This window comes from Papio anubis, chromosome 16 (assembly GCF_008728515.1).
Source record: "Papio anubis isolate 15944 chromosome 16, Panubis1.0, whole genome shotgun sequence".
Taxonomy (NCBI): domain Eukaryota; kingdom Metazoa; phylum Chordata; class Mammalia; order Primates; family Cercopithecidae; genus Papio; species Papio anubis.
The window spans coordinates 74447999-74471959 of NC_044991.1; the positions used below are offsets into that span (position 1 = coordinate 74447999).

The 23961-nt window shown below is 45.3% G+C and overlaps 1 protein-coding gene across 35 annotated transcripts in view; it reads right to left on the reverse strand.

Annotated features, from left to right (window-relative positions):
• ZMYND8 (zinc finger MYND-type containing 8) overlaps window positions 1-23961 on the reverse strand; it is a 148831-nt gene that overhangs the window by 53169 nt on the left and 71701 nt on the right. For 33 of the 35 annotated variants that reach the window (XM_021920969.2, XM_017944736.3, XM_017944731.3 and 30 more), the window contains 3 exons: window positions 20771-20848; window positions 19308-19423; window positions 13748-14229 (listed from right to left, as the gene is read on the reverse strand). In XM_021920969.2, coding sequence (XP_021776661.1) covers window positions 13748-14229; window positions 19308-19423; window positions 20771-20848 — 676 coding nt within the window. Of the gene's footprint in view, window positions 1-13747; window positions 14230-19307; window positions 19424-20770; window positions 20849-23221; window positions 23353-23961 lie in introns of all 35 variants that reach the window. The other 2 variants (XM_017944752.3, XM_017944753.3) reach the window with 1 other exon arrangement.

The window sequence follows — 23961 nt, forward strand, 5'->3', positions numbered from 1 at the left end:
TGCCCTTGCCCCTCCATGGTAGTGGGACTGTCCTGTTAATGCCTCTTAGGTCCATTTAAAAACAGCTGGGACTGGCCGGGCGCGGTGGCTCAAGCCTGTAATCCCAGCACTTTGGGAGGCCGAGACGGGCAGATCACGAGGTCAGGAGATCGAGACCATCCTGGCTAACACAGTGAAACCCCGTCTCTACTAAAAAAATACAAAAAAATAGCCGGGCGAGGTGGCGGGCGCCTGTAGTCCCAGCTACTCAGGAGGCTGAGGCAGGAGAATGGCGCAAACCCGGGAGGCGGAGCTTGCAGTGAGCTGAGATCAGGCCACTACACTCCAGCCTGGGCGACAGAGCGAGACTCCGTCTCAAAAAAAAATAATAATAATAAATAAATAAATAAATAAAAACAGCTGGGACTAAAGGCATCACTGACAACAATGACAGCCAACTCTTCCAAGAAGAGCAAGAAACATTCTGAAGTGATCTGGTGCTTGAAAGAAATTTCTGGATGGCAAATTGGAGCTAGGAACTGAGACCTCCCAGGGGCTTCGAAAATGCTGGGACACTTGTGTGGGCACTTGCCTCAGCTTCCTCACCTGACAAATTAGAAGAACAAGGCTTCAGTGTGTTAAAACTCACACACCACTCGGCTGGTGAATCCAAGTGAGCTAGGCAGCTCTGGTGCCAGGACCTGCCTGCATTACTGTTAATGTAATATAGTGGGAAAGACTCCAGACGTAAAGAGGCCTGGATTCAAGCACGGATCAGAAGCCAGACACCGTGGATTCAAGCCCTGGCTCAGCTGTTGCCCTGCTGTGTAACCCTGGGCCAGTTACTGGCACCTCTGCCTCTCTCTTCCTGGCAACAGCAAAGAGAGACACTAATAATATGATACAAAGGGACAATAACAGTAGCTACATCTCATCAGGCTGCTGTGAGGATTAAATCAATCATCTGAACAGTGCCTGGCATCCAGTAAGTACTCTGTTACTTGCTATTAAAGTGGTTTTATTTTCTATTTCCCCATTAACCTCCAGGGCTTTGGGGTCATCCTCTGAACTACTGATTCTCAGCTATGAGCAGTTCTTCTCTCCAGGGCACACTGGGCATTGCATCCAGACATTTTAAGAGAGTGGGGGGTTGCTACTGGCATCTAGGAGCTAGAGACTAAAAAGGTGCTAAATCTTCTACAATGCACAGAGCGGCCCCCCACAAGAAAGAGTTATCTGGCCCCGAACATCAACAGTGCTGAAACTGACACACCACATAGGGATGAAGTAGGCATGCAGCTGGGAATCCTCTTCCTCATCCGGAAATGAGAAGGGAGTGAGGATCAATGTCTTCAATCTATGTCAATTGGTGCCCAGCAAGTGCTCAAGAAATATGAGAAATTGTTTTAAGAAATAGGTTTTCTTTGTTTTTGTTTTTTTTGAGATGGAGTCTCACTCTGTCACCCAGACTGGAGTGCAGTTGTGCCAGCTCGGCTCACTGAAACCTCTGCCTCCTGGATTCAAGTGATTCTTCTGCCTCAGCCTCCTGAATAGCTAGAATTTCAGGCTCCTGCTACCACACCCAGCTATTTTTTGTATTTTTAGTAGTGACAGGGTTTCACCATGTTGGCCAGGCTGGTCTGGAATTCCTGGCCTCAAACCATGCGCCCACCTCAGCCTCCCAAAGTGCAGGGATTACAGGCATGAGCCACTGTGCCCAGCCTAGAATTAAGTTTTTAAAACAATAAATCTGTTTTACTGCAAGAATTAATAGAATTGGCCTAGCACATGGCATGCCACATTCCTTCACTGGGGGGTTGCTATTATTATTACTAGTCCTATCACTGGTACTGTAAGAAGTAGAACTGAAGTGTTTGTTACACAAAGAAACAAGAAAAGGCCAGCTGTGGTGGTTCACCCCTGTAATCCCAGCACCTTGGGAGGCTGAGGTGGGAGGATCACTTGAGCTCGGAAGTTCGAAACCAGCCTGGGTAACATGGCGAAACCTCGTCTCTACTAAAAATACAAAAAATTTAGCCGGGCATGGTGGCACATGCCTGTAGTCCCAGCTACTTGGGAGACCCAGCTACTTGGGAGACTGAGATGGGAGGATCCATTGAGCCTGGGAGGTCAAGACCGCAGTGAGCTGTGATCATGCCACTGCACTCCAGCCTGGGACAGAGAGGGAGATCCTGTCTCCAAAAAAAAAAAAAAAAAGAGAATATATGAAAATAAAGGCATTTTAAGAGAAGTATTATCAATAAAATCTTTAGCATTCGAATTTTTAACATTATCAATTCATTTATGTTCTACCTCATTCCAAAAGCAATTTGCAGCTGTTCAAGTATCTGTGTAATACATTTCCCTTGAGGATTCAAGATCGTGGCTTCTCTAATTGTATTCCCGTAAGCAAACTAGCAAGGTCTAACAGGAAGGGCCTTCCTATACTATCGAGTACCCTGCTTGGGACTGCAGAGAACTTTGACAAGGACGCCAAACTCTAAAGGGTAGCAGGAACAAACAAACAAACAAAAGCAAGCAAAGATGCCGTTGCGCATAGAACACAGCCAAGTGAATCCACATTTTCCTGCTCGACAGGTCAAGTTTGATTGTTTGTTTGTTTGTTTTGAGACAAGTCTTGCTCTGTTGCCAAAGCTGGAATGCAGTGGGGCGATCTCAGCTCACTGCAACCTCTGCCTGCCAGGTTCAAGCAATTCTCCTGCCTCAGCCTCCCGAGTAGCTGACGCTACAGGTGTGTGCCACCATGCCCAGCTAATCTTTTTGTATTTTTAGTAGAGACGGGGTTTTGCCACGTTGGCCAAGCTGATCTCAAACTCCTGACCTCAGGTGATCCACCTGCCTCGACCTCCCAAAGTGCTAGGATTACAGGTGTGAGCCACCATACCCAGCCTATTTTTATAATTCTGTATATACATTCATGTGTGCTAAAAAAATAATAACTAGAATAAGCCTTTAGTTTGAGATATATTTCCTTTGTTAATAAACAAGTGTTGAGATTTAAGAGGGATGTTCTAAATATTAAAAAATGGTTTTAAGCATAGCACTTGGATATGGCAAGAACAAGCATGGCGGGAAAACACTGGCTTCCCATGGAGATGGGTCTGGTTCATGCTCCCTAGCAAGTAAAGGGCAGGGCCCATTCTCCTAAGGCATCTGGAACTGCAAAGCTTCATGGAGTCAGGAAAAGGACATACATGACAATCACTAGCAACCCACAAGCCTCACACCGCACAACCCTCCTCTGCATCTCCCTGAGAAACAGGTGTCCTATGTCTACCTCCTAGTGCTACCAAACCTACCTCCCTAGTCTGTGAAACACCCTGCACCTTCCTTGTCCTCCCAATATCATGAATGCCATGGCCACCCACCCAGGGGCTCAAGGCCAAGCATACCTGGATCATTCTTTTTTTGGGGGACGGGAAGGGTGGCGGGGGGAGAGATGGAGTTTCACTCTTGTTGCCCAAGCTGCAGTGCGATGCTGCGATCTCAGCTCACAGCAACCTCCACCTCCCGGGTTCAAACGATTCTCCTGCCTCAACCTCACAAGTAGCTGGGATTACAGGCGCCCGCCACCATGCCCGGCTAATTTTTGTATTTTTAGTAGAGATGGGGGTTTCACCATGTTGGCCAGGCTGATCTCGAACTGGTGACCTCAGGTGATCTACCCACTTCGGCCTCCCAAAGTGCTTGGGATTACAGGTGTGAGCCACTACATCCAGCCCATTCTTAATTCCTCCTTTGCTCTCATGCCTGAACTACCCAACTCTTCAGCAAGGTCTTTGCACTCCTCTTCCTAAACATATCCTACATCTCTGCGCTCTTCTCCACTTCCACTGCTATCACCCTAGTCCATGCAGTCTCAACAGGGACCGTGTGGCCCCCAATGGGGCAAAAATAATTCGTGGGGGGGTGAAAAAATCTTACTATTCCTTTTATGTACAAAGCACGTGTGTGTGTGTGTGTGTGTGTGTGTGTGTGTGTGTGTGTGTGCATAGACAGTACATAAACAGATCTACAATATTTTCAAATTTCATGAGAGTCCATTCTTAGGTAAGTATCTGCCCAAAATTGAAAATAGGTACCCAAACAAATCCTTGGATACGAATGTGCACAGGAGCACTATTCACAATAGGCAAGAGGCAGAAACAACCGACTGTCCATCAATGGACAAACTGAGGTAGCCACACAATTGAATGTTACTGAGTCACAAAAGGAATGAAGTTCTGATATGTGCTGCAGTGTGGCTGACTTAAAAACATGATGCTAAGTCAAGGAAACCAGACACAAAAGGCCCATATTCTTTCATTTCACTGAAACAAAATACCCAGAATAGGTAAGTTAATTCAAACAGAACAAAAATTGGTGGTTGTCAGGGGCAGGCTGTGGGGTGAGAGGTAGCGGTGGAATTTTGTGGGGGACGGGGAGTGGCTGTTTAGTGGGTACAGGGTTTTATTTTGGAGTGTCAGAAATGTTTTAGAACTAGATAGAGGTGGTGGCTGCACAGCACTGTGAATGCACTAAATGCCACTGATCTGTTTAAAATGGTAAATTTTATGTTATGTGAATTTGACCTCAATTTTTTAAAAGATCTCAAGGGGAGTAATTACGAAGAAAATGTCTAAAATGGTTTGGGGCGGGGGAGGGGGGGCCGGCGCGGCAATTTAAACACTAGGCAACACTGCCCTGCCCATCATTTCCCACAGAGACCCCGTAAGCACTTCCCACAGGTCTCCCCACCACGTGCATGGCACCCTTCTCCCAGGGCACTCTCCACACAGCAGCCAGGGCAGAACCCCTGAAATGACGGCATATTGCTCCATCACCTAAAACCATCCAGAGGCACCTCATTCCCCAGAATAAAATGGCCCTGAAAGAGCAGGATCTGCGCTGGCCAGCAGGTGTCCAGGATACCTCTGGATGCTTATCAGGTGCCTAATACATTTATTGAATGAGCAGTGCATAAAATAGTTGAAGAAGGAGGTGTCCATTTCTCTTTTCACTACTATGGTCATGATAAGCAATAAACAAACAATGACGAGGCCGGTCGCGGTGAGTCACTACTGGTCCAGCACTTTGGGAGGCGGAGGCAGACGCATCACTTGGGGTCAGGAGTTTGAGACCAGCCTAGCCAACATGGTGAAACCCCATCTCTATTAAAAATACAAAAACTAGTCGGGCGTGGTGGTGCACAGCTGTAACCCCAGCTGTTCAAGAGGCTGAGACAGGAGAATCGCCTGAACCTGGGATGCGGAGGTGGCACTGAGCCGAGACTGCACCACTGCACTCCAGTCTGAGTGACAGAGACTCCGTCTCAAAAAAAAAAAAAACAAAAAAAAAACAGAAACAATGACAACCAGATAAAACCTTTTTCATACAAAAATATCAAATTAAACAAGCTCCCCAATGTTATACATCAACTAAAAACAAAATGCTTGCTAAAAGAGTGATTAACAATCCGAAGAAGAGATATGACAAGGGCTGGTGCAGTGGCTCACACCTGTAATCCCAGCACTTTGGGAGGCCAAGGAGGACAGATCACCTGAGGTCAGGAGTTCGAGACCAGCCTGGCCAACATGGCAAAACCCCATCTCTACTAAATATACAAAAATCAGCCAGGTGTGGTGGCACATGCCTGTAATCCCAGCTACTTGGGTGGCAGAGGCAAGAGACTGCTTAAACCTGGGAGGTGGAGGTTGCAGTGAGCCGAGATCACGCCACTGCACTCCAGCCTGGGCAACAGAGCGAGATTCCATCTCGCGGGGGGGAAAAAAAACAGGTATGACTAAGCAGATTACAAAAAAATCCAAGTCATTATACATGAGGGTGTGGGTGGTACTGGCATGGAGGTCAGAGATGGTGCTCAGCATCCTAGGTGCACAGAACAGCCTCACAATTGAGAATTACCTGGCCCTAAATGTCGATGGTCCTGAGGTTGAGAAAAACCTGATTCGAATCACTCCAGACATTTCAAAAGCAAAAAGACTTGGAAATGCTTCTTTCAATTAAACTTTGAAACAGATGCCAATCCTTTTATAAAGCCATACATCTTGCCCAAAGGAAGAACTAATTGCCTTTGAAGTCACAAATAATTTAACCAGATTTCATACTTTGATGTACAATTCACAAGTGTGGGCTAAAACACATCATTTATTATCTACATTTATAAAATCCTAGCCTGCGTGAAGGGCTTTTCTGACTACAGTAGGAAACATGAGCCTTGAAATTGAATTAGGAAAAAAATGTCCATTCCCTCCCATGCACCCCAGCACTCTGGGCAGGGTGGAGAGGTGGAGTGAATGATTCCTGCTAAACGTCCTCCACTTATAAAACCTCAGAAACAACCTGTACGTTCAAAGTGCCGCACCTTGCACAACTCCTATGGTGCCATGCACAGATGAGCAGAGCATGGCCAGATGGTCTAGGATGGGTCAGGAGGTGTTGGTAAAAATGCTGTTTTGAAGGGTTATTCACTAACACAGAAACATATTCAGAACACAAGGATATGGACCAGACATGGTGCCTCATGCCTATTATCCCAACATTTTGGGAGGCTGAGGCAGGCACATCATTTGAGCCCAGGAGTTTGAGACTAGCCTGGGTAACACAGCAAGACGTCATCTCTACAAGGGAAAAAAAATTTTTTCCCCTTTCCCCTGCCCTGAAAAAGCAGGATCTGCGCTGGCCAGATTTTTAAATCAATGGGCACCACCACGCCCGACTAATTTTTGTACTTTTAATAGAGATGGGGTTTCACCATGTTGGCCAGGCTGGTCTCAAACTCCTGACCCCAAGTGATGCGTCTGCCTCCGCCTCCCAAAGTGCTGGACCAGTAGTGACTCACCGCGACCAGCCTCGTCATTGTTTATTGCTTATCATAACCATAGTAGTGAGGAGAAATGGAGACCTCAAGGTGTTGTGGTGCACACTTGTACTCCTAGCTACGTAGGAGGCTGAGGCAGCGGGAACTGCTTGAGCCCAAGAGTTGAAGGCTACAGTGAGCCATGATCACACCACTGAACTCCAGCCTGAGTGAGACTGTGATCCTGTCTCTTAAAAAAAAAAAATCCCAGTTACTTGGGAGGCTGAGGCAAGAGAATCGCTTGAACTCAGGTGGTGGAGGTTACAGTGAGTCGAGATAGTGCCATTTTCTCCAGCCTGGAAGACAAGAGTGAAACTCGATCTCAAAAAAAAAAAAAAAAAAAAAGCTTTTTTAATGTATAAAAATAAAAAATAAAAAAGAATACAAGGTTAAGCTTTAAAAAAATAAATTCTACAGTCTACACCAGACATTGCAAACAGGTGATCCATGAACCAAGCAGTTCACAGGTGCATTTAATGTGACGTAGCTTTTATTTATTTAAAAATGTGAGCCAGTACCTAAAAGTTGATAGCTGGGTGTGGTGGTATGTGCCTGTAGCCCCAGCTACTCAGGAGGCTAAGGCAGGAGGACTGCTTAAACCCCAAGAGTCTGAGGCCAGCCTGGGCAACATAGTGAGGACCCTGTCTCTTTAAAAAAAAAAAAAAAAAAAAAGCTGGAGTAGTTCCCATTTTTTTTAATTTGAGGCTTCTCTTGAAAAACCAGAAATCGGCCGGGCACAGTGGCTCACGCCTGTAATCCCAGCACTTTGGGAGGCGGAGGTGGGAGGATCACGAGGTCAGGAGATCGAAACCATCCGGGCTAACATGGTGAAACCCTGTCTCTATTAAAAATACAAAAAATTAGCCGGGCATGGTGGCGGGCGCCTTTAGTCTCAGCTACTCAGGAGGCTGAGGTAGGAGAATGGCATGAACCTGGGAGGTGGAGCTTGTAGTGAGTCGAGATCTGGGCAACAGAGTGAGACTCTATCTAAAAAAAAAAAAAAAGAAAAAAAAGAAAAACCAGAAATCTCTCAATACGGAGCCCACACTCCTATGTGGCAAGAACCAGCAGGAGGAAAAGGTCTCTGGTCCCTTTCAGAAAGGCACAACTCTCTAGCTCAACGTCTTGGGAGCTCGTGACCTATTAGCCGTGTATAACACTTACAGGTAACATGGGTGTGTAAAACTTACCCAAGAGCTACTGACTCTTCTGATGCATGGTGCGTGCTAGCATTTGCACTACTGTATTTCCTTATGAAAGAGCTCACTGTACCACTAAAGTAGCCACAAGCTGCTGTAGTACCTCTAGCATGCACTATGTATCAGAAGAGTCCCTACCCCTTGAGTTAAGTGCTATACACCCATGTGCACACACAAGCACAGGATGTGTACCAGGTATGGTGAGAAATGTATGTCTGCTTTCATTCATCCCAGTCTCTACCTAGCACTCCCCAACCTCACTCACTGCCGTATCTGCCTGATCCCTGTATTTGAGCTTTCAGTTTAACAGTAGGACTTATAAACCAACATAGAAGCAGCTCTGGAAACACAAGCTAGGGGCTGGCTGTGGGAGGTGGGATTATCAGTGACTTTATTTTATTGACTGATTGATTGATTGAGATGGAGTCTTGCTCTGTCGCCCAGGCTGGAGTGCAGTGGCGCCATGTCAAGCTCACTGCAACCTCCGCCTCCCGGGTTCAAGTGATTCTCCTGCCTCAGTGTCGTATATAGTTGGGACTAAAGGTGTGTGCCACCACACCTGGCCAATTTTTTGTATTTTTAGTAGAGATGGGGTTTCACCATGTTGGCCAGGCTGGTCTCAAACTCCTGACCTCAAGTGATCCGCCCACCTTGGCCTCCCAAAGTGCTGGAATTACAGGCATGAGCCACTGCACCTGGCCATCAGTGACTTTAAATTCTGTAATTAAGAACTATTTTACGAGAAAAACATATTGATTTCATAATTATTTTAAAAAGGGAGTTTATGAAACCTTTCCTTTTTTTTTTTTTTTTTTTTTTTTTTTTAAGACAGAGTTTTACTCTATTGCCCAGGCTGGAGTACAGTGGTGCAATCTCAGCTCACTGCAAGCTCTGCCTCCCGGATTCAAGCAATTCTCCTGCCTCAGCCTCCCGAGTAGCTGGGATTACAGGCGCATGCCACCATGCCTAGCTAATTTTCTGTATTTTTAGTAGAGATGGGGTTTAGCAGAGATGTGTTAGCCAGGATGGTCTTGATCTCCTGACCTCAAGTGATCCGCCCCGCCTCGGCCTCCCAAAGTGCTGGGATTGCAGGTGTGAGCCACCGCACCCAGACCCTCTTTCCTTTCTTAAATGGTAACCCGCAGTGTAGCTACGAGACCAAAGGACCATTAGCCCAGAGGGTGGTGAATGTCAGGCCCCCCGACTCTGACTGTAATAGATACTAATAACTTACATTGAGATCGTGCAAGCAAACACCACTGAAGGTAACCATTCTGGCCAGGAGGTCTACATAAAGGGGGAACTACAAAAATCACTGAAAATATTAACCACTTAGGTCATCTAGCTAGCAAGATTATAAGACACTGTGAGTTAAAGGCTTCTGGCTGAGCAAAGTGCTCCTTAGAAAGCTAAATATCCAGTTCTAAGGATTATAGGCACACAGCTCTGAGTTCTCCAATCTTCTAAACAAAACCAAGATTTCTACACTGTTGTAAAAGTTTTACGTAATAACATTTCAATTTGTAGTTTTATGTTGCTGGTTACAAAACTTTCACTGGTGAGGCTACTTCTATTATTTTCTATTCTATGACACTGCAATTTTTTTACACGATTTTGGATGAACTACTGCTTTATCTCAATTATATTATCCTGACTGTGGAAGCATTTAAATACAAATTTCCCATCTCCCTCCACTAAATACTATTATCACTGCTAACAGCAGAGGGCAGTAGGGTGCAGAGAAAGGAAACCAGTCTGGATACAGAATCTGGCTGTGGGGACTTTCACACCTCCCTTACACTCTGCATGGCTCTCAATTTGCCTTCTGTAAAATGGGGAGACTGACTCAGTTTCTTCCAATCCTCTTAGTCTGTAATAGTGGTTGGCAAACTACAGCTCAGGGGTGAAACTGGGCATACCACCTGTTCCTGCCTGGCCTGCAAGCGAAGAAAGGTATTTTAACATTTTTTTAATGGTTGGGGGGGAAAAGAATTAATAGCTCATGAAACATGCAACTTATATGAAATTTAAATTCCAGTGTCTGGACACCTTGGGAGACCGAGGCAGGCGGATTACCTGAGGTCAGGAATTTGAGACCAGCCTGGCCAACATGGTGAAACCCTGTCACTACTAAAAATACAAAGAACAGCTGGGCATGGTAGCACACGCCTGTAATTCCAGCTACTCGGGAGGCTGAGGTGGGAGGATTACTTGAACCCAGGAGGTGAAGGCTGCAGTGAGCCGAGATCATGGTACTGCACTCCAGCCTGGGCAACAGAGCAAGACTTCATCTCAAAAAATACAAAAATTTAAATAAATAAATAAATTCCAGTATCCATTAAAAAAGTTTTAATGGAACTCAGCCACACACTGTCTATGGCTGCTCTATTTTCTTCTATCCAGCTAGCTATCTGTTTATTGAGCTGGGGTCTCACTCTATTGTCCAGGCTGGAGTGCAGTGGCACAATCATAGGTCATTGTGGCCTCAAGCTCCTAGGCTCAACTGATCCTCCCAGCTCAGCCTCCTTAGTAGCTGGGACTACAGCAGCTTGTGACTACTTTAGTGCAACAATGACTGAATAGTTGCAGAGTTGGAAAAAAGACCCAAAAAGCCTAAAATACATACTATCTGGCCCCTGACAGAAAAGGGGGCAATTTGTAAGAGTAAAATAATTTTCAGTATCACTGTCTCTTCCTACACTACACATTGGCTAATTCATGATTACTAAAATGACCTAAGCACATACCAGCAAGGAGATTATATTTTAGGAAAGGGACTTTAAAGTCTACTCAAATGGGGGATTCCACTAACTTCTCACCTAAAAAGCCACTCAAAGAATGAGGTATTTTTCCAGGAAGTCTGATGTCATTATCTTTCTCCTTTTGTACCTCCCAAGCGAAGAGAAAAGCAAAATTAAACACATTATCCCTGTTCTTATATTCCTATAAAACTGAATTTTTTGAAATGTGGTGCAGGAGAACCAATGGTCGTATATATGCCACATTTCATTTTACTAGTTATGTATTAATTTCACATACATTAGGAAAAACCACAACAAGCAATTTAAACACATGAGCCTATACATTGTGTTTAGCTTAGGACAAAGCTGCATTACAATTTTAATATTTAAGTATGTAATAAAATATGGCAGAAAACCATGGCAATGAAAGTTTAGGCAACACTAATTCACAAAGTCGCTGCCAAGGTTAAAATTTAAAACATTTCCTGAAAAGCATGCTCTTTATGGGAACTAATGTGCCCAAGGGTTTGTGTAATTAACTACCATGTTTTGTGAACTTGGCTTAAATGGAACCGTGTCATGGAACAAAGTAAGCTTTTAAGGACTCTGGTCAGAAACAAGGGGGTAAAAAGGAAGACTTTTCTGAAACTGTGTCAACACAAATTATGTCAATTCCAAAACAAAACTCTACGACTCAACCATGAGTATCTAGGACCACACGGCTATGAATCAGCGAAAGACAGACTGCAGCCTTTATTCTACAGAACCAAAAGCCACAGGCTCTCTACCCCTCCTACTACCATCTGGGGAGCAGCTAGAAGCAGTTCTTGAAAATAAACCAAGGAAAAGAAAAAAGAAAAAAAATGTCCCAAGAAACAACACAAGCAAAGTCAGAAGAATTATTTGAGTTCACAACTGACTAAGTCCTTATTATTTTTTTTTTTTTTTTTTTTTTTTTTTTTTTGAGACGGAGTCTCGCGCTGTCGCCCAGGCTGGAGTGCAGTGGCGCGATCTCGGCTCACTGCAAGCTCCGCCTCCCGGGTTCACGCCATTCTCCTGCCTCAGCCTCCTGAGTAGCTGGGACTACAGGCGCCCACCACCGCGCCCGGCTAATTTTTTGTATTTTTAGTAGAGACGGGGTTTCACTGTGGTCTCGATCTCCTGACCTTGTGATCCGCCCGCCTCGGCCTCCCAAAGTGCTGGGATTACAGGCGTGAGCCACCGCGCCCGGCCGTCCTTATTATTTTAACTTTTGGGGACATTCATGGTATCTTAAAGAACTGATGTTTGCTCCTTAAAGAATTCCTGTGTGAAGGAAGGGAAGGAGAAAGGGAGGGAGAGAGAGAGACTAAGGAAGGAAGTTGAGTGTGAAAGGCTGTCCAAGGTTAAGTCTTTGGCCAGAAGCCTAAACCTGGTACTCCAACCTGCTTTATTCATTCTAGAAAATCTTCTGAGACATTTTAGCCTGACACTTAATAACTGGAGATTCTACTTAAAAACCTGACATTTAAGAATTAGAGGTTTTACTTAAAAACTCAGACTTTGGGCCAAGCACAGTGACTCACACCTGTAATCCCAGCACTTTGGAAGCCCAAGGCGGGTGGATTACTCGAAGTCAAGAGTTCGAGACCAGCCAGGCCAACATGGTGAAACCCCATCTCCACTAAAAATACAAAAATTAGCTGGACTCAATGGTGCACACCTGTAATCCCAGCTACTCGGGAGGCTGAGGAACAATAATCACTTGAACTCAGGAGGTGGAGGTTGCAGTGACCTGACATGGTGCCACTGCACTCCAGTCTGGGTAACAGAACGAGACTATATCTCAAAAAAAAAAGGCCGGGCGCGGTGGCTCAAGCCTGTAATCCCAGCACTTTGGGAGGCCGAGACGGGCGGATCACGAGGTCAGGAGATCGAGACCATCCTGGCTAACACGGTGAAACCCCGTCTCTACTAAAAATACAAAAAAACTAGCCGGGTGAGGTGGCGGGCGCCTGTAGTCCCAGCTACTCGGGAGGCTGAGGCAGGAGAATGGCATAAACCTGGGAGACAGAGTTTGCAGTGAGCTGAGATCCAGCCACTGTACTCCAGCCTGGGTGACAGAGCGAGACTCCGTCTCAAAAAAAAACCAACAAAACAATGACACAACTACTAAAGGATATGACCTTTAAGGGAATGGGATCACGCTAGGAAGACAGAGCACTATTATTTTTTACCTTTTTTTGTTTGTTTGTTTTTTGAGACAGGGTCTCACAAGGGGTCACACTTCACCTTCAGGCTGGAATATAGTAGCGCAATCATGGCTCACTGCAGCCTCAACCTCTCGGGCTCAGGCAATCCTCCCACCTCAACTATAGTCCCAGAGTAGCTAGGACTACAGACACACGCCACCACGACCAGCTAATTTTTGTATTTTTGGTAGAGACAAGGTTTTTGCCATGTTGCCCATGTTGTTGCATGGTCTGGAACTCCCGAGCTAAAGCAATCTGACTGCCTCGCCCTCCCAAAGTGCTGGGACTACAAGGCATGAGTCACAGCGCCTGGTCAAGTATTATTTTTTATAATATGTGTTTCTCTCACATTTGTGCCATTTAGTATGACTGTAGGGTTTTGACAGAAAAATGCAATTTCAACTAAAAATTATTTGTGTTATGGAAAGTCAATAATCCAAAATGCAGTGACATTTGAACAGAACGCCAAAAGATTTCTGGCCATCTCCATCTACTTCTAGGTATAACCTCCAGGTGGCCTTTTGGAGACACTTTTCTCATTTCTGGGTCCCTAGCAGGAAGAATTCCATCTGGTGACTTCTTGAAAATCTGCTCTGTGGTCCCCTACAGTTCCCCACGATTGCTCGATGCTCACCTGCTTGGGCCCAACAGGTGTGTACCCATGGGAAACCCCCGTGTCCAAGGGGCCTCCTCCCCACTTCCCTGCACGGAGCTGACCTGTGCTCTTATCCAGGAAGTCCATGGACTCCTCACTCGCGCTGAAGTGGCTGGATGTGGCCTTCTTCTCGGCATCCTGCTCCACATCAGAGCCTGTGTGCACGGAAGAGTTTGTGCTCATGGGGGAGCGCGGCATATCCGACAAGGAAATCCGGCGGCCTGTGCCCCCACTCAGCACGGGCTTGCTCATCAGGATCTTGGGGGACGCCGTCATGTCAAAGTTGAGCTTGACCTTCTCCTGCTTGTCTATCTTGGCAGTGCCAGCACTGGGGTTGGTGGGATCGAGCAGCATTTGGTACTGGCTGTTGGGTGTGTAGGGTGTCCTGAACGGAGAGTAATTAAAAACCCCAAACTTCCTGCGGATGTTCTCCACGTAAACCTCCATCTCTTGCATGGCACTGTTGAAGATGCTCTTAGTCTTTTTCACAGAAAAAGGAATTTCTTTAGACATGAGGTAGCAATTATTTATTGGAACCCAGGCCCTAGGAGGGCAAAAGATAGAGAGAGTTTAAGTCAACTTCAGTAATTTCGAAGACTGCTTTTTTCTTGATGTGAACCAAATTAGCCAAGCATGTTTGCCAAGATTCTTATTCTATTTAAAAAAAAAAAAAAAAAAAAAAAACTTGGTTTGAAGGATTAATTACTGATCCATTTAACAAGCAAGTTCTACCATAACAGAACATGAACAACAAAACTTCAGCTAAAACATTTAAAGGTGCAATAGACTTAGTCATTGTGAGCCATTAAAGAAACAATCGTCTTTCGTTTTCTCTTGGTAGAGAAAAATAAATCAGCCACTGCATCCAACAACACTTCTGAAAAGAGACTTATTCTTCAGGTCGCACTCAGACATAAAGAGTTTCCTTTTCCCACTGCCATTCTAAATAGGACCAGAAGGAAACTTTGGAATACTGCGTTCCTAAAAGAAGGCACATGTTTTTGAATGTGAGATAGTTCACATAGAAAATCACTGAAAAAGGAGCCCATTAGCCTCCAGGCGTATACTTTCCACCCCCCATCCCAGGCCAGTTCCATCTTCCTAACGTCCATACCCCACTGGCCTCAACACAGTTCCTGGCTGGGAAAACTGGTGAGAATAAGCTTTCCAAGGAGGGCTTTCATGGGGGATTTTTTGGTTTATTATTTATTTATTTATTTGAGACGGAGACCCGCTCTGTCGCCCAGGCTGGAGTGCAGTGGCACTATCTCAGCTCACCACAACCTCCGCCTCCTGGGGTTCAAGCAATTCTCCTGCCTCAGCTTCCCAAGTAGCTGGAACTACAGGTGTGTGCCACCATGCCCAGCTAATCTTTGTATTTTTAGTAGAGATGGTGTTTCACTATATGTTAGCCAGGCTGGTCTTGAACTCCTGACCTCGTGATCCACCCACCTCAGCCTCCCAAAGTGCTGGGATTACAGGTGTGAGCCACCGCGCCTGGCCTTTTTGGTTTGTTTTTTTAAGAGACTAGGTTTCCCTCTGTCACCCAAGCTGGAAAGCAGAAACATGATCAAGGCTCACTACAGCCTCGAACTCCTGGACTCAAGGAATCCTCCCAGATCAGCCTCTCAAGTAGCTTGGGGTACAGGCACACACCACAACACACCCAGATCATTTTTAATTTTTGTATACTTTTGTAGAGATGGGGTCTTGCTACATTACCCAGGATGGTCTTGAACTCCTGAACTCAAGCAATCCTCCCACCTTGGCCCCCCCAAGAGCTGGGATCATAGGTGTGAGCCACCGCACCCAACCTCCAAGGTGGCCTTTTAGATTTCACAGACCACGAACTCAAGCCCGGTAGAAAGCAGTAGGGAACAAAGGGGACTTTACAGAAGCAGAAAACTCACGTCTGGTGGAAAGGGAGAAAGCGGTAACTACTCAGCTGCTGTCCAAAGCAACCATATAGGAATCTGGACCCAACACTGTCACGTCCTCCAACATTTTAAAGAGAAGAAGGAAAAAGAGACTTCTTATGTTACATTTTACCCCCATTTCAACAGCTGGCATCTAAGAGAAAACAACCCAGGAGAGATAAAGCATATCCCTGGGACAGAATTCAGAATACAGGCGGATTGTTCGCAAGGTTTGGGGATACCAGATCACAACACAAACTAAAACTAAACACCCCGAAAATATCGATCTGCTCTATCAGAGTGCTGGAAATCACCAGCTTCTCATCCATTCTGACTGCTGTCTTTCTGCTGAAACCTGAAAAACCGTACCTCCAGCAAGAGGGACAGAGCAGAACAGAAGCCAGATGCCCTCAAGGTAAGAGTTTGCCTCACGGTGAGATTCTGCATTCAAAGTGAGCGGGCACATATCAGGACTACTAGACAGGACAGATCTGAGAAGGCATCGGGGTCTCCAGGGCTGTCCCAGGGCAAATGACTCCCCCTTCCTGAGCTAGTCTCAGCTCTGTCACTGAGAAAAAGGAGAGTGAGTCCTTAACTGGAGAATCAAGAGGCAGGGCCACCAGGAGCTTATCACCAGATGGTCCTGGTATCATAACCTCGAACCCCCCACCTGCTCCACACCCACCTCACCCACACACTTCTGCCCACTATCCAAGGCCCTCACTGTTCCCTCCCTGCAAGTATTTTCCATGAAATTGCTTGGCAGGGAAGAAAAAAGAGTCTCTTTTCTTTAAAACAAGCCCAGGGGGCATGGTGGCTCACACCTGTAATCCCAGCACTTTGGGAAGCAGAGGTGGAAGTCAGGAGTTCAAGACCAGCCTGGCCAACACAGTGAAACCCCGTCTCTACTAAAAATGGAAAAATTAGCCGGATGTGTCGGCACGCCCCTGTAATCCCAACTACTCTGGAGGCTGAGCTGGAAGAACTGCTTGAACAAGTCACTGCACTCCATGCTGGGCGACAAAGCGAGCCCCCGCCTCAAATAAATAAATAAATAAATAAATAAATAAATAAATAAATAAATAAAACAAGCCTGGTGACAGAGCAAAACCCCCTTCTCAAATAAATAAATAAATAAAAACAAGCCCAGGAAGTATTTCAAGGGAAATTAGATTTGCTTGACAAAATGAGTCTCTGCAAGGGACAATATCCAGCTTCACATTATCTCAGTTCTAACCCCATGATGGATTCTCCCTAGCTATGTGACCCTAGGCACTCTCTGACCTTAAGTTTTCTTATTGATAAAACAGACATAAAAGCAGCTTCCACAAAAAAGCTCTTAAAACACTGCCCAGTACATAGTAGGCAATTGGTTGGTGTCCGCTTTTTTTTTTTTTTTTATACTCTGCAGGCATTTAATAAAATATTTCCTATATTTTTATATAACTGTGCACCTATAATACAAAACTAGGCCAGGCACAGTGGCTTACACCTGTAATCCCAGCACTCTGGGAGGCCAAGGCAGAATGGATCGGTTGAATCCAGGAGTTCAAGACCAGCCTGGGCAACATGGCAACCCCGTCTCTACTGAAAACACAAAAAATTAGCTGGGCATAGTGGCACATGCCTGTAGACCCAGCTACTTAGGAGGCTGAGGCAGGAGAATGGCTTGAACCCACGAGGGGGAGGCTGCAGTGAGCCGAGATCTCGCCACTGCATACACCAGCCTAGGTGACAAACCAAGACTCTGTTCCAAAAAAAAAAGAATGGTGGTCAGAGACTCCCGGCCCAAAGCCTACTAAAACATCCCAAGACCTCCAAAGTTGTTTCTCTACCACTGTGGAAGGTCCTGAACAACTCCCTACAGGGGATCCCCTCACCCAAAACAAGCCGAACAATGCGGTATACTCCCTTAAAGCAGGTGCTAAGAGGGGCTAGGAAACTGGCGACCATCAGACCCATGCTGCTTTCTTTTTCACAAACAGAAGGGGGTCAGCTTCCACGACAGCTCTCATCCAGAACCAGGACCTAAACACACAAAAGCTTTTGGGAAACAGCTTCTGCACACAGAGCTGACCCACTCACACACTGTTCTTCATGCTCTGTAAGCCACCTTCAGTGGCTGTCTGACGGGTGAGAGAGAGAGGTCCCTGCAGAGCAGTCACAGCTGAGAGACTAAAGCCATCAACCCTAAGAGTCTGGGAATACTGGGTACAAGGGGGTAGGTATTATTTTCTCCCATCCTGCCTGTGTCCTAAGTATATCTACTCATACTGTATCAACCTATAGAGTAAGAATCCCACATCATCAAGATGGTTCGCATTTGTTATGCTCTGATGAAGAGGAGGGATGTACAGCCTGTCACCAATTCCTCCTGCTCTTCAAATAAAAAAGAAACTCCTGCCTAGCCCTCTAACTGCAGCTCCAAGCATCCTCTCCTCCCCTGACCCTGTTTAAATTCCACTATCCTCCCAGCATTTCCTGAACCCTCTCAGCCTCAGCCCTTCCCCTCCCAAGCCTCTGCTCTTCCTGGTCCCTCATCCCAGATCTTCGTACCAGGCCCCCACCACTACCTCCTGATCTGAGATTATCTTGCCTATTAGTTCACTTGTGTATCATCCTTCTTCCCCGCTAGGATGTCAGCCTTCACATGGGCAGCAATATTGAATCACCAACCTCCACTACACAGCCTGGCATGCAGCAGGCATCAAATATGTATTTCTTTGAAAGAAAGAATAAAGGAATTAAAGTCAAGGTGCAATACTTCCTACCAAATCCAGCACCATCTCAATAATTTCCATTTTGTCTTCTGACAGTAGACTGTTGGGATTCCTAGTACATGAGTTTGCTTTGGGAATTCACTCTTTTGGTCTGCAAGACGACTAGCAAAATTTAGCAGGGGAAACAAATTTCAGCTTCTGGACACTCTGTGTGTGTACGTAATTTGTAGTATATGTATCTTAAGTAGTCTCCCCTACACACTAACACGTTTTCTCAAACCAATCGGTAGGGCTTCAAAAGGGTCTTTGCCTTACTTAATCATAACTTGATAAAAAAGAACTAAGATATTAACCACTGCTCATCTCTGCCTACCTGTTGTTCTCAAGCACGCAGCGGGCTCTGCTCTACAGGGAACTGCTATTAGCTGGAATAATTCACTCTGCCGCGTGCCGAGGGGAAGGGGAGGGCAGGAAGGCTGGGAGGGAGGGCTCACACCTGTCAAAACAGCAACCCCTTATAATTTCCCATTGTAGCTTCAGAGAAAAGGGAACAGGAGAGAACTACTCAGCATGATCATAAGAGATTCATTTACTGGCAATCTAGGAAACTACTTCTAATCTTTGAAAAAATGATTTGGAAAGCAGTTTCCATGGAGGTTTAATTTACTTCAGAAACCCCCTCCCAAAAACCAAAACAAAACAAAAAAGAAGAGCAGCACTTCAAACAGCCACAGAACCCATTCCAATTTTGGTTTCATCAACAGACCCAGTAAAGTAAGATGACTTTCTAACACACCTGAGAAAACTAGTCCACACCATTACCAAGCTTAACATACCACAGGAAATTTATTTCAACAACAAGATCAATGGTTGGTATCATGACAATAATCAGAATAATAGCTACAGCCTCCAATTCTTTTCTTACCTAATAAGAGTATCAAAGTTCAGTGAAAGCTACATGTTCCAAGCCTGTTATTAACTCCCACCTGTCATGTTGTCCAAAGAATCGGGCATCGACCTGCCCATCTTTATCCCTCAGAGCTTTTGCAGGCCAGAATGGAAACCCCTTCAGTTTGGCCCAGACCAAAGGATGTGGATTGCTCTAGGAAAAGAAAAACAAGATCCAGAGTTTGTACATATCTGACAGCAAGATACCCACCAAAGAGGATGAAGCAGGATTGTGGGACATAGGCCATAAGTGGAAAAAGAGTTTCGAGCAGGGTCGGCCCATGTGGTATTCCCTAAAAGGTGTGTGGCCAAGACACCTGGACAAAACTGCAAACGGAGTTAAATGGTGAAATTAAAAGCTGAATGAAGTCCAGGCACGGTGGCTCACGCCTGTAATCCCAGCACTCTGGAAGGCCAAGGCGGTGGATCACTGAGGTCAGGAGTTCGAGACCAGCCTGGCCAACATGGTGAAATCCCATCTCTACTAAAAACAGAAACATTAGCCGGACGTGGTAGCACTGTTAGTTCCAGTTACTCAAGAGGCTGAGGCAGGAGAATCACTTGAACCCAGGAGGCGGAGGTTGCAGTGAGCCAAGATCACGCCACTGCACTCCAGCCAGGGCAACAGATCGAGACTCCACTTCAAAAAAAAAAAAAAAAAAGAACGATGACTAAACCAGGGTTGGATCCTAGCTGTACCATTATTACCTGGGCAGGCACGAGCAAGACATTTCACCTTTCTGTGCAACATACACACAGAGACAATGACGCCAGTACCTTCTGTTACATTTGGATTAAATGTGCATCATACCTAGCGTCTGATAAGGGGCAGTATTTTGCTACCTTTATTCTTTATTGAAGGCTATGCAGAGCCTTTGCTATTCCCATGTTAATCTCCAAAGACACGAAGAGATGCAAAGTGTATTTTCTCAACTTTCCTTGCCTAATCTTGCCTCCGAACCCATACCAACCCGCCACCCCCACTAACACACACACCAGTGCATCCCAACAATGTACTTCTCTCTGCAGTACCCTAGTCTGGAAAAGGCAGATACATGGGGAAACTAGGGTGACTTTATTTCCCCAAGGAACCATGTTTTGGAGGAACTATGGAGTTAATCCAGGGAAGTATTTTCAAACCTCTTAAAATAGAACCAACATGATTTGTAAATCACACACTGATTTAAGCTCATCTTATTATCTGAACAGCTTTGCTGCATCCCACATCTCTGATGAGCTCCCTTTTATGCTGCATCTTGCAGTCTGCCCAGGCTAATCAAACCAGGAAACCATGATGCTATCTCTGGCACATGAACTTTCAGCCTAAGAGGTTTATCCTACCTGGATTGCTTTCCCTCTGCCATATCTTTATCAGCAAAAAATTATCTTAAAACTCCATCCAAAGTTTCATCTAATAAGCCACCTGGAAAAAGCTGTCTCGGGGTAGTCATCCAAGCCACAGGGTTCCGTAAATGAAACAAGCAAAGTAAATCCAACTTACACAAGGCTCACAAAACCAGTTATCTCGTTTTTGGCAAGCAGCTAGATAACATTCTGGACATACTTCGATTTCATTCATCTGTAAAGCAAAAATACATTAGAATGTGTCACCCCAGAGGTGGATACTTTGTGGACCTCAATCAATGCTTGATGATTTTGAAGGTTAAGATGTTTTAAAGTTCCACAGAGGGAACACCTTGGAGATGAATCCAACCGCTATGCATCACTCCCAGTGCTTCCACCCACTCCAAACCATAGTCCTTTCTCTCTGGACCAGTGCAACAGCTAACTCCCCATGTCACCTGCTTCCACTTTTACCCCCATTATAGACATTCTCTGCAGAGCAGCCACAGCCATCTTTTTTTTTTCCTCCTGAGTTTCACTCTGTTGCCCAGGCTGGAGTGCAGTGGCCCAATCTGGGCACACTGCAACTTTCGCCTCCCGGGTCCAAGTGATTCTCGTGCCTCAGCCTCCCAAGTAGCAGAGATTACAGGTGTACACCACCACGCCCAGCTAATTTTTGTATTTTTTAGTAGAGACAGCGTTTCACTATGTTGGCCAGGCTAGTCTCAAACGCCTGGCCTCAAGTGATCCACCCACCTCAGCCTCCCAAAGTGCTGGGATTACAGGTGTGAGCCACCGGGCCCAACCCAGAGCCACCTTTTATAGAATAAAACTGATCTTGTCCTTCCCCTGCTTAAAAGCCCCCAGTGACTTCCCATTATACCCAGTAGTTCTCTGTCAGAGCACTTGAACCATTCCCCCCACCCACAGGGATCACACAGCAATGTCTGGAGACATTTTTGATTGTCACAAGTGGGCCAAAGGAGGGAGCAGGGACTACTGGAATCTAAGAGGTACACGATAGTCCCTGCAACTAAGAATTCTCTAGCCCTAAGTGTCAGCAGTACAAAGCTGAGAAACTAACAGTGAAGTCTAATGACCTGACAGGTTCCTTCAAAGCCACATGTGATCGGGCCTTAGCCCACCTGTCTGGGCTCACCTTGCAGCAGCTCCGTTCCCCAACCCCTTCCAGCCACTGTGGCCTGCTCTGCTTGCCAAGCTCAATTCTATGTCCACAGTAGCTAATTAATACCACGTTGCCCTATTTCATCTTCACTGACAACAATCTGAAAATTCAATTAACTTATTGTCCTTTTCTCTCATAAGAAAGTACATTCCCCTAGAGTAACATTGTGGCTTAGAGCCAAAGACCCCAGAAGCTCCCTTCTTGGATCTCAAGTCAGACTCCACCATTTACTAGCTCTGTGACTTTAGGGTAAGCTGCTTCTCTTCTCGGAGCCCCAACTTGTTGATGTATTGAAGAGAAAAAAAAAGCAGCACCCACCACAAAGGGCTGTTATAAGAAATTAAATGACATAAATGTAAAGTGCTTCAAGTGACAGAGTAATCAATTTCGCCCATTAACATTTATTGAAGACTTATTGAAGACTGTGCTGGCAGCATTCTAAGAATTCTGTAAGTATTAACTCATTTATCCCATACACCCCATGAGATAAAAAAAAAAATGAGGCCCCAAAAAGTTAAGTAACCCGCCCAAGGTCTTACAGCAACAAAGTGGCACGGTCAAAATTTGAACCCAGGCAGTCGGGCTCCAATATCCATGCAGGTCACCACTGCACTGATATTTGTTATTCCTTTCTACCATTATCAGCCTTATTCTTCTCTTTAACTCTTATCATCATGCAAGGTGCCATATATGTAATAGGTGCTCAATAATTATAAGACTAACGGACTTCACAGGTCAGTGAATAAGTAAGTGAATGAATGTGCGAACAAATGCATGGATGGCAAAGTATACCTCCTGCTTCTAGCCTAGTTTACTTCTGGGCTGTTCCAAAGGAACATATCCAAAATAGCCCGTATGACTTGTCGTCAAGGAAATGAAAACTAAAATCACAGTAAGATGCCTACTATTTTTGTTTGTTTTCTGTTTTTTTTTTTTTGGAGATAAGAGTCTCACTCTGTCGCCGAGGCTGGAGTGCAGTGGCACGATCTCAGCTCACTGCAACCTCCACCTCCCAGGCTGATGCCATTCTCCTGCCTCAGCCTCCCGAGTAGCTGGGACTACAGGCACCCGCTACCACGCTTGGCTAATTTTTTGTATTTTTAGTAGAGACGGAGTTTCACCGTGTTAGCGAGGATGGTCTCGATCTCCTGACCTCGTGATCCGCCCACCTCGGCCTCCCAAAGTGCTAGGATTACAGGCATGAGCCACCACACCCAGCCAGATGCCTACTGTTTTTACAAATTACATCGTTGGGGCAAGGGGGCACATGTATACATACAGTTTTGTAATTACAATTCCCAATATTGGAAAGGACATACCCTCATTGTAATTGGAACATCTGACATGTTCATAGCCTCATAGTAATTTTATTTCTAAAAATTAAACTAAGGAAATCATCAAACGCACAATGATATTCATCACCTTGTTACTTAAAATGCTGATAAAACTGGGTACTACTTAATGACAAGAGGAGTAATTAAATGAATGTCCATGAGTTGTACGTAATACTATACAGCCATGAAAAATTCTGTTCTTCCTACGAGTTTAATTACCTAGGAAACAGAGAAAATACATAAAATAAACTAAGTGAAAAAGCAGTTTATAAAACTCTCTATATATAAATACACAGACATAAGCTGGGCTTGGTGGCTGAGGCCTATATTCCCAGAGTCTTGGGCGGCTGAGGCAGAAGGATTGCTTGAGCCCAGGAGTTTGAGACCAGCCTGGGCAACATGGCAAAACCCCATTTCTACAAAAAAAAAAAAAAAAAAAAATTATTAAAAATTTAAAAAAATTACCCAGGCTTTAATTAGCTGAGTGTGATGGTGTACTCAGTACAATTTGAGACCCTGCCTCAAAAAATACATAGATAACTATATCTATATATAAATTTATATGGATAGATAACTTGTTTTCTTTTTTTCTCGAAGACAGAGTCTCACTCTGTCACCCAGTCTGGAGTGTAGTGGTGCTATCTTAGCTCACTGCAACCTCTGCCTCCCAGGTTCAAGTGATTCTTCTGCCTCAGCCTCCCAGTTTAGCTAGGATTACAGGCATGTTCCACCACACCCAGCCAATTTTTGTATTTTTAGTGGAGACGGGGTTTTGCCATGTTGGCCAGGCTGGTCTCGAACTCCTCAAGTGATCTGCCTGCCTAACAC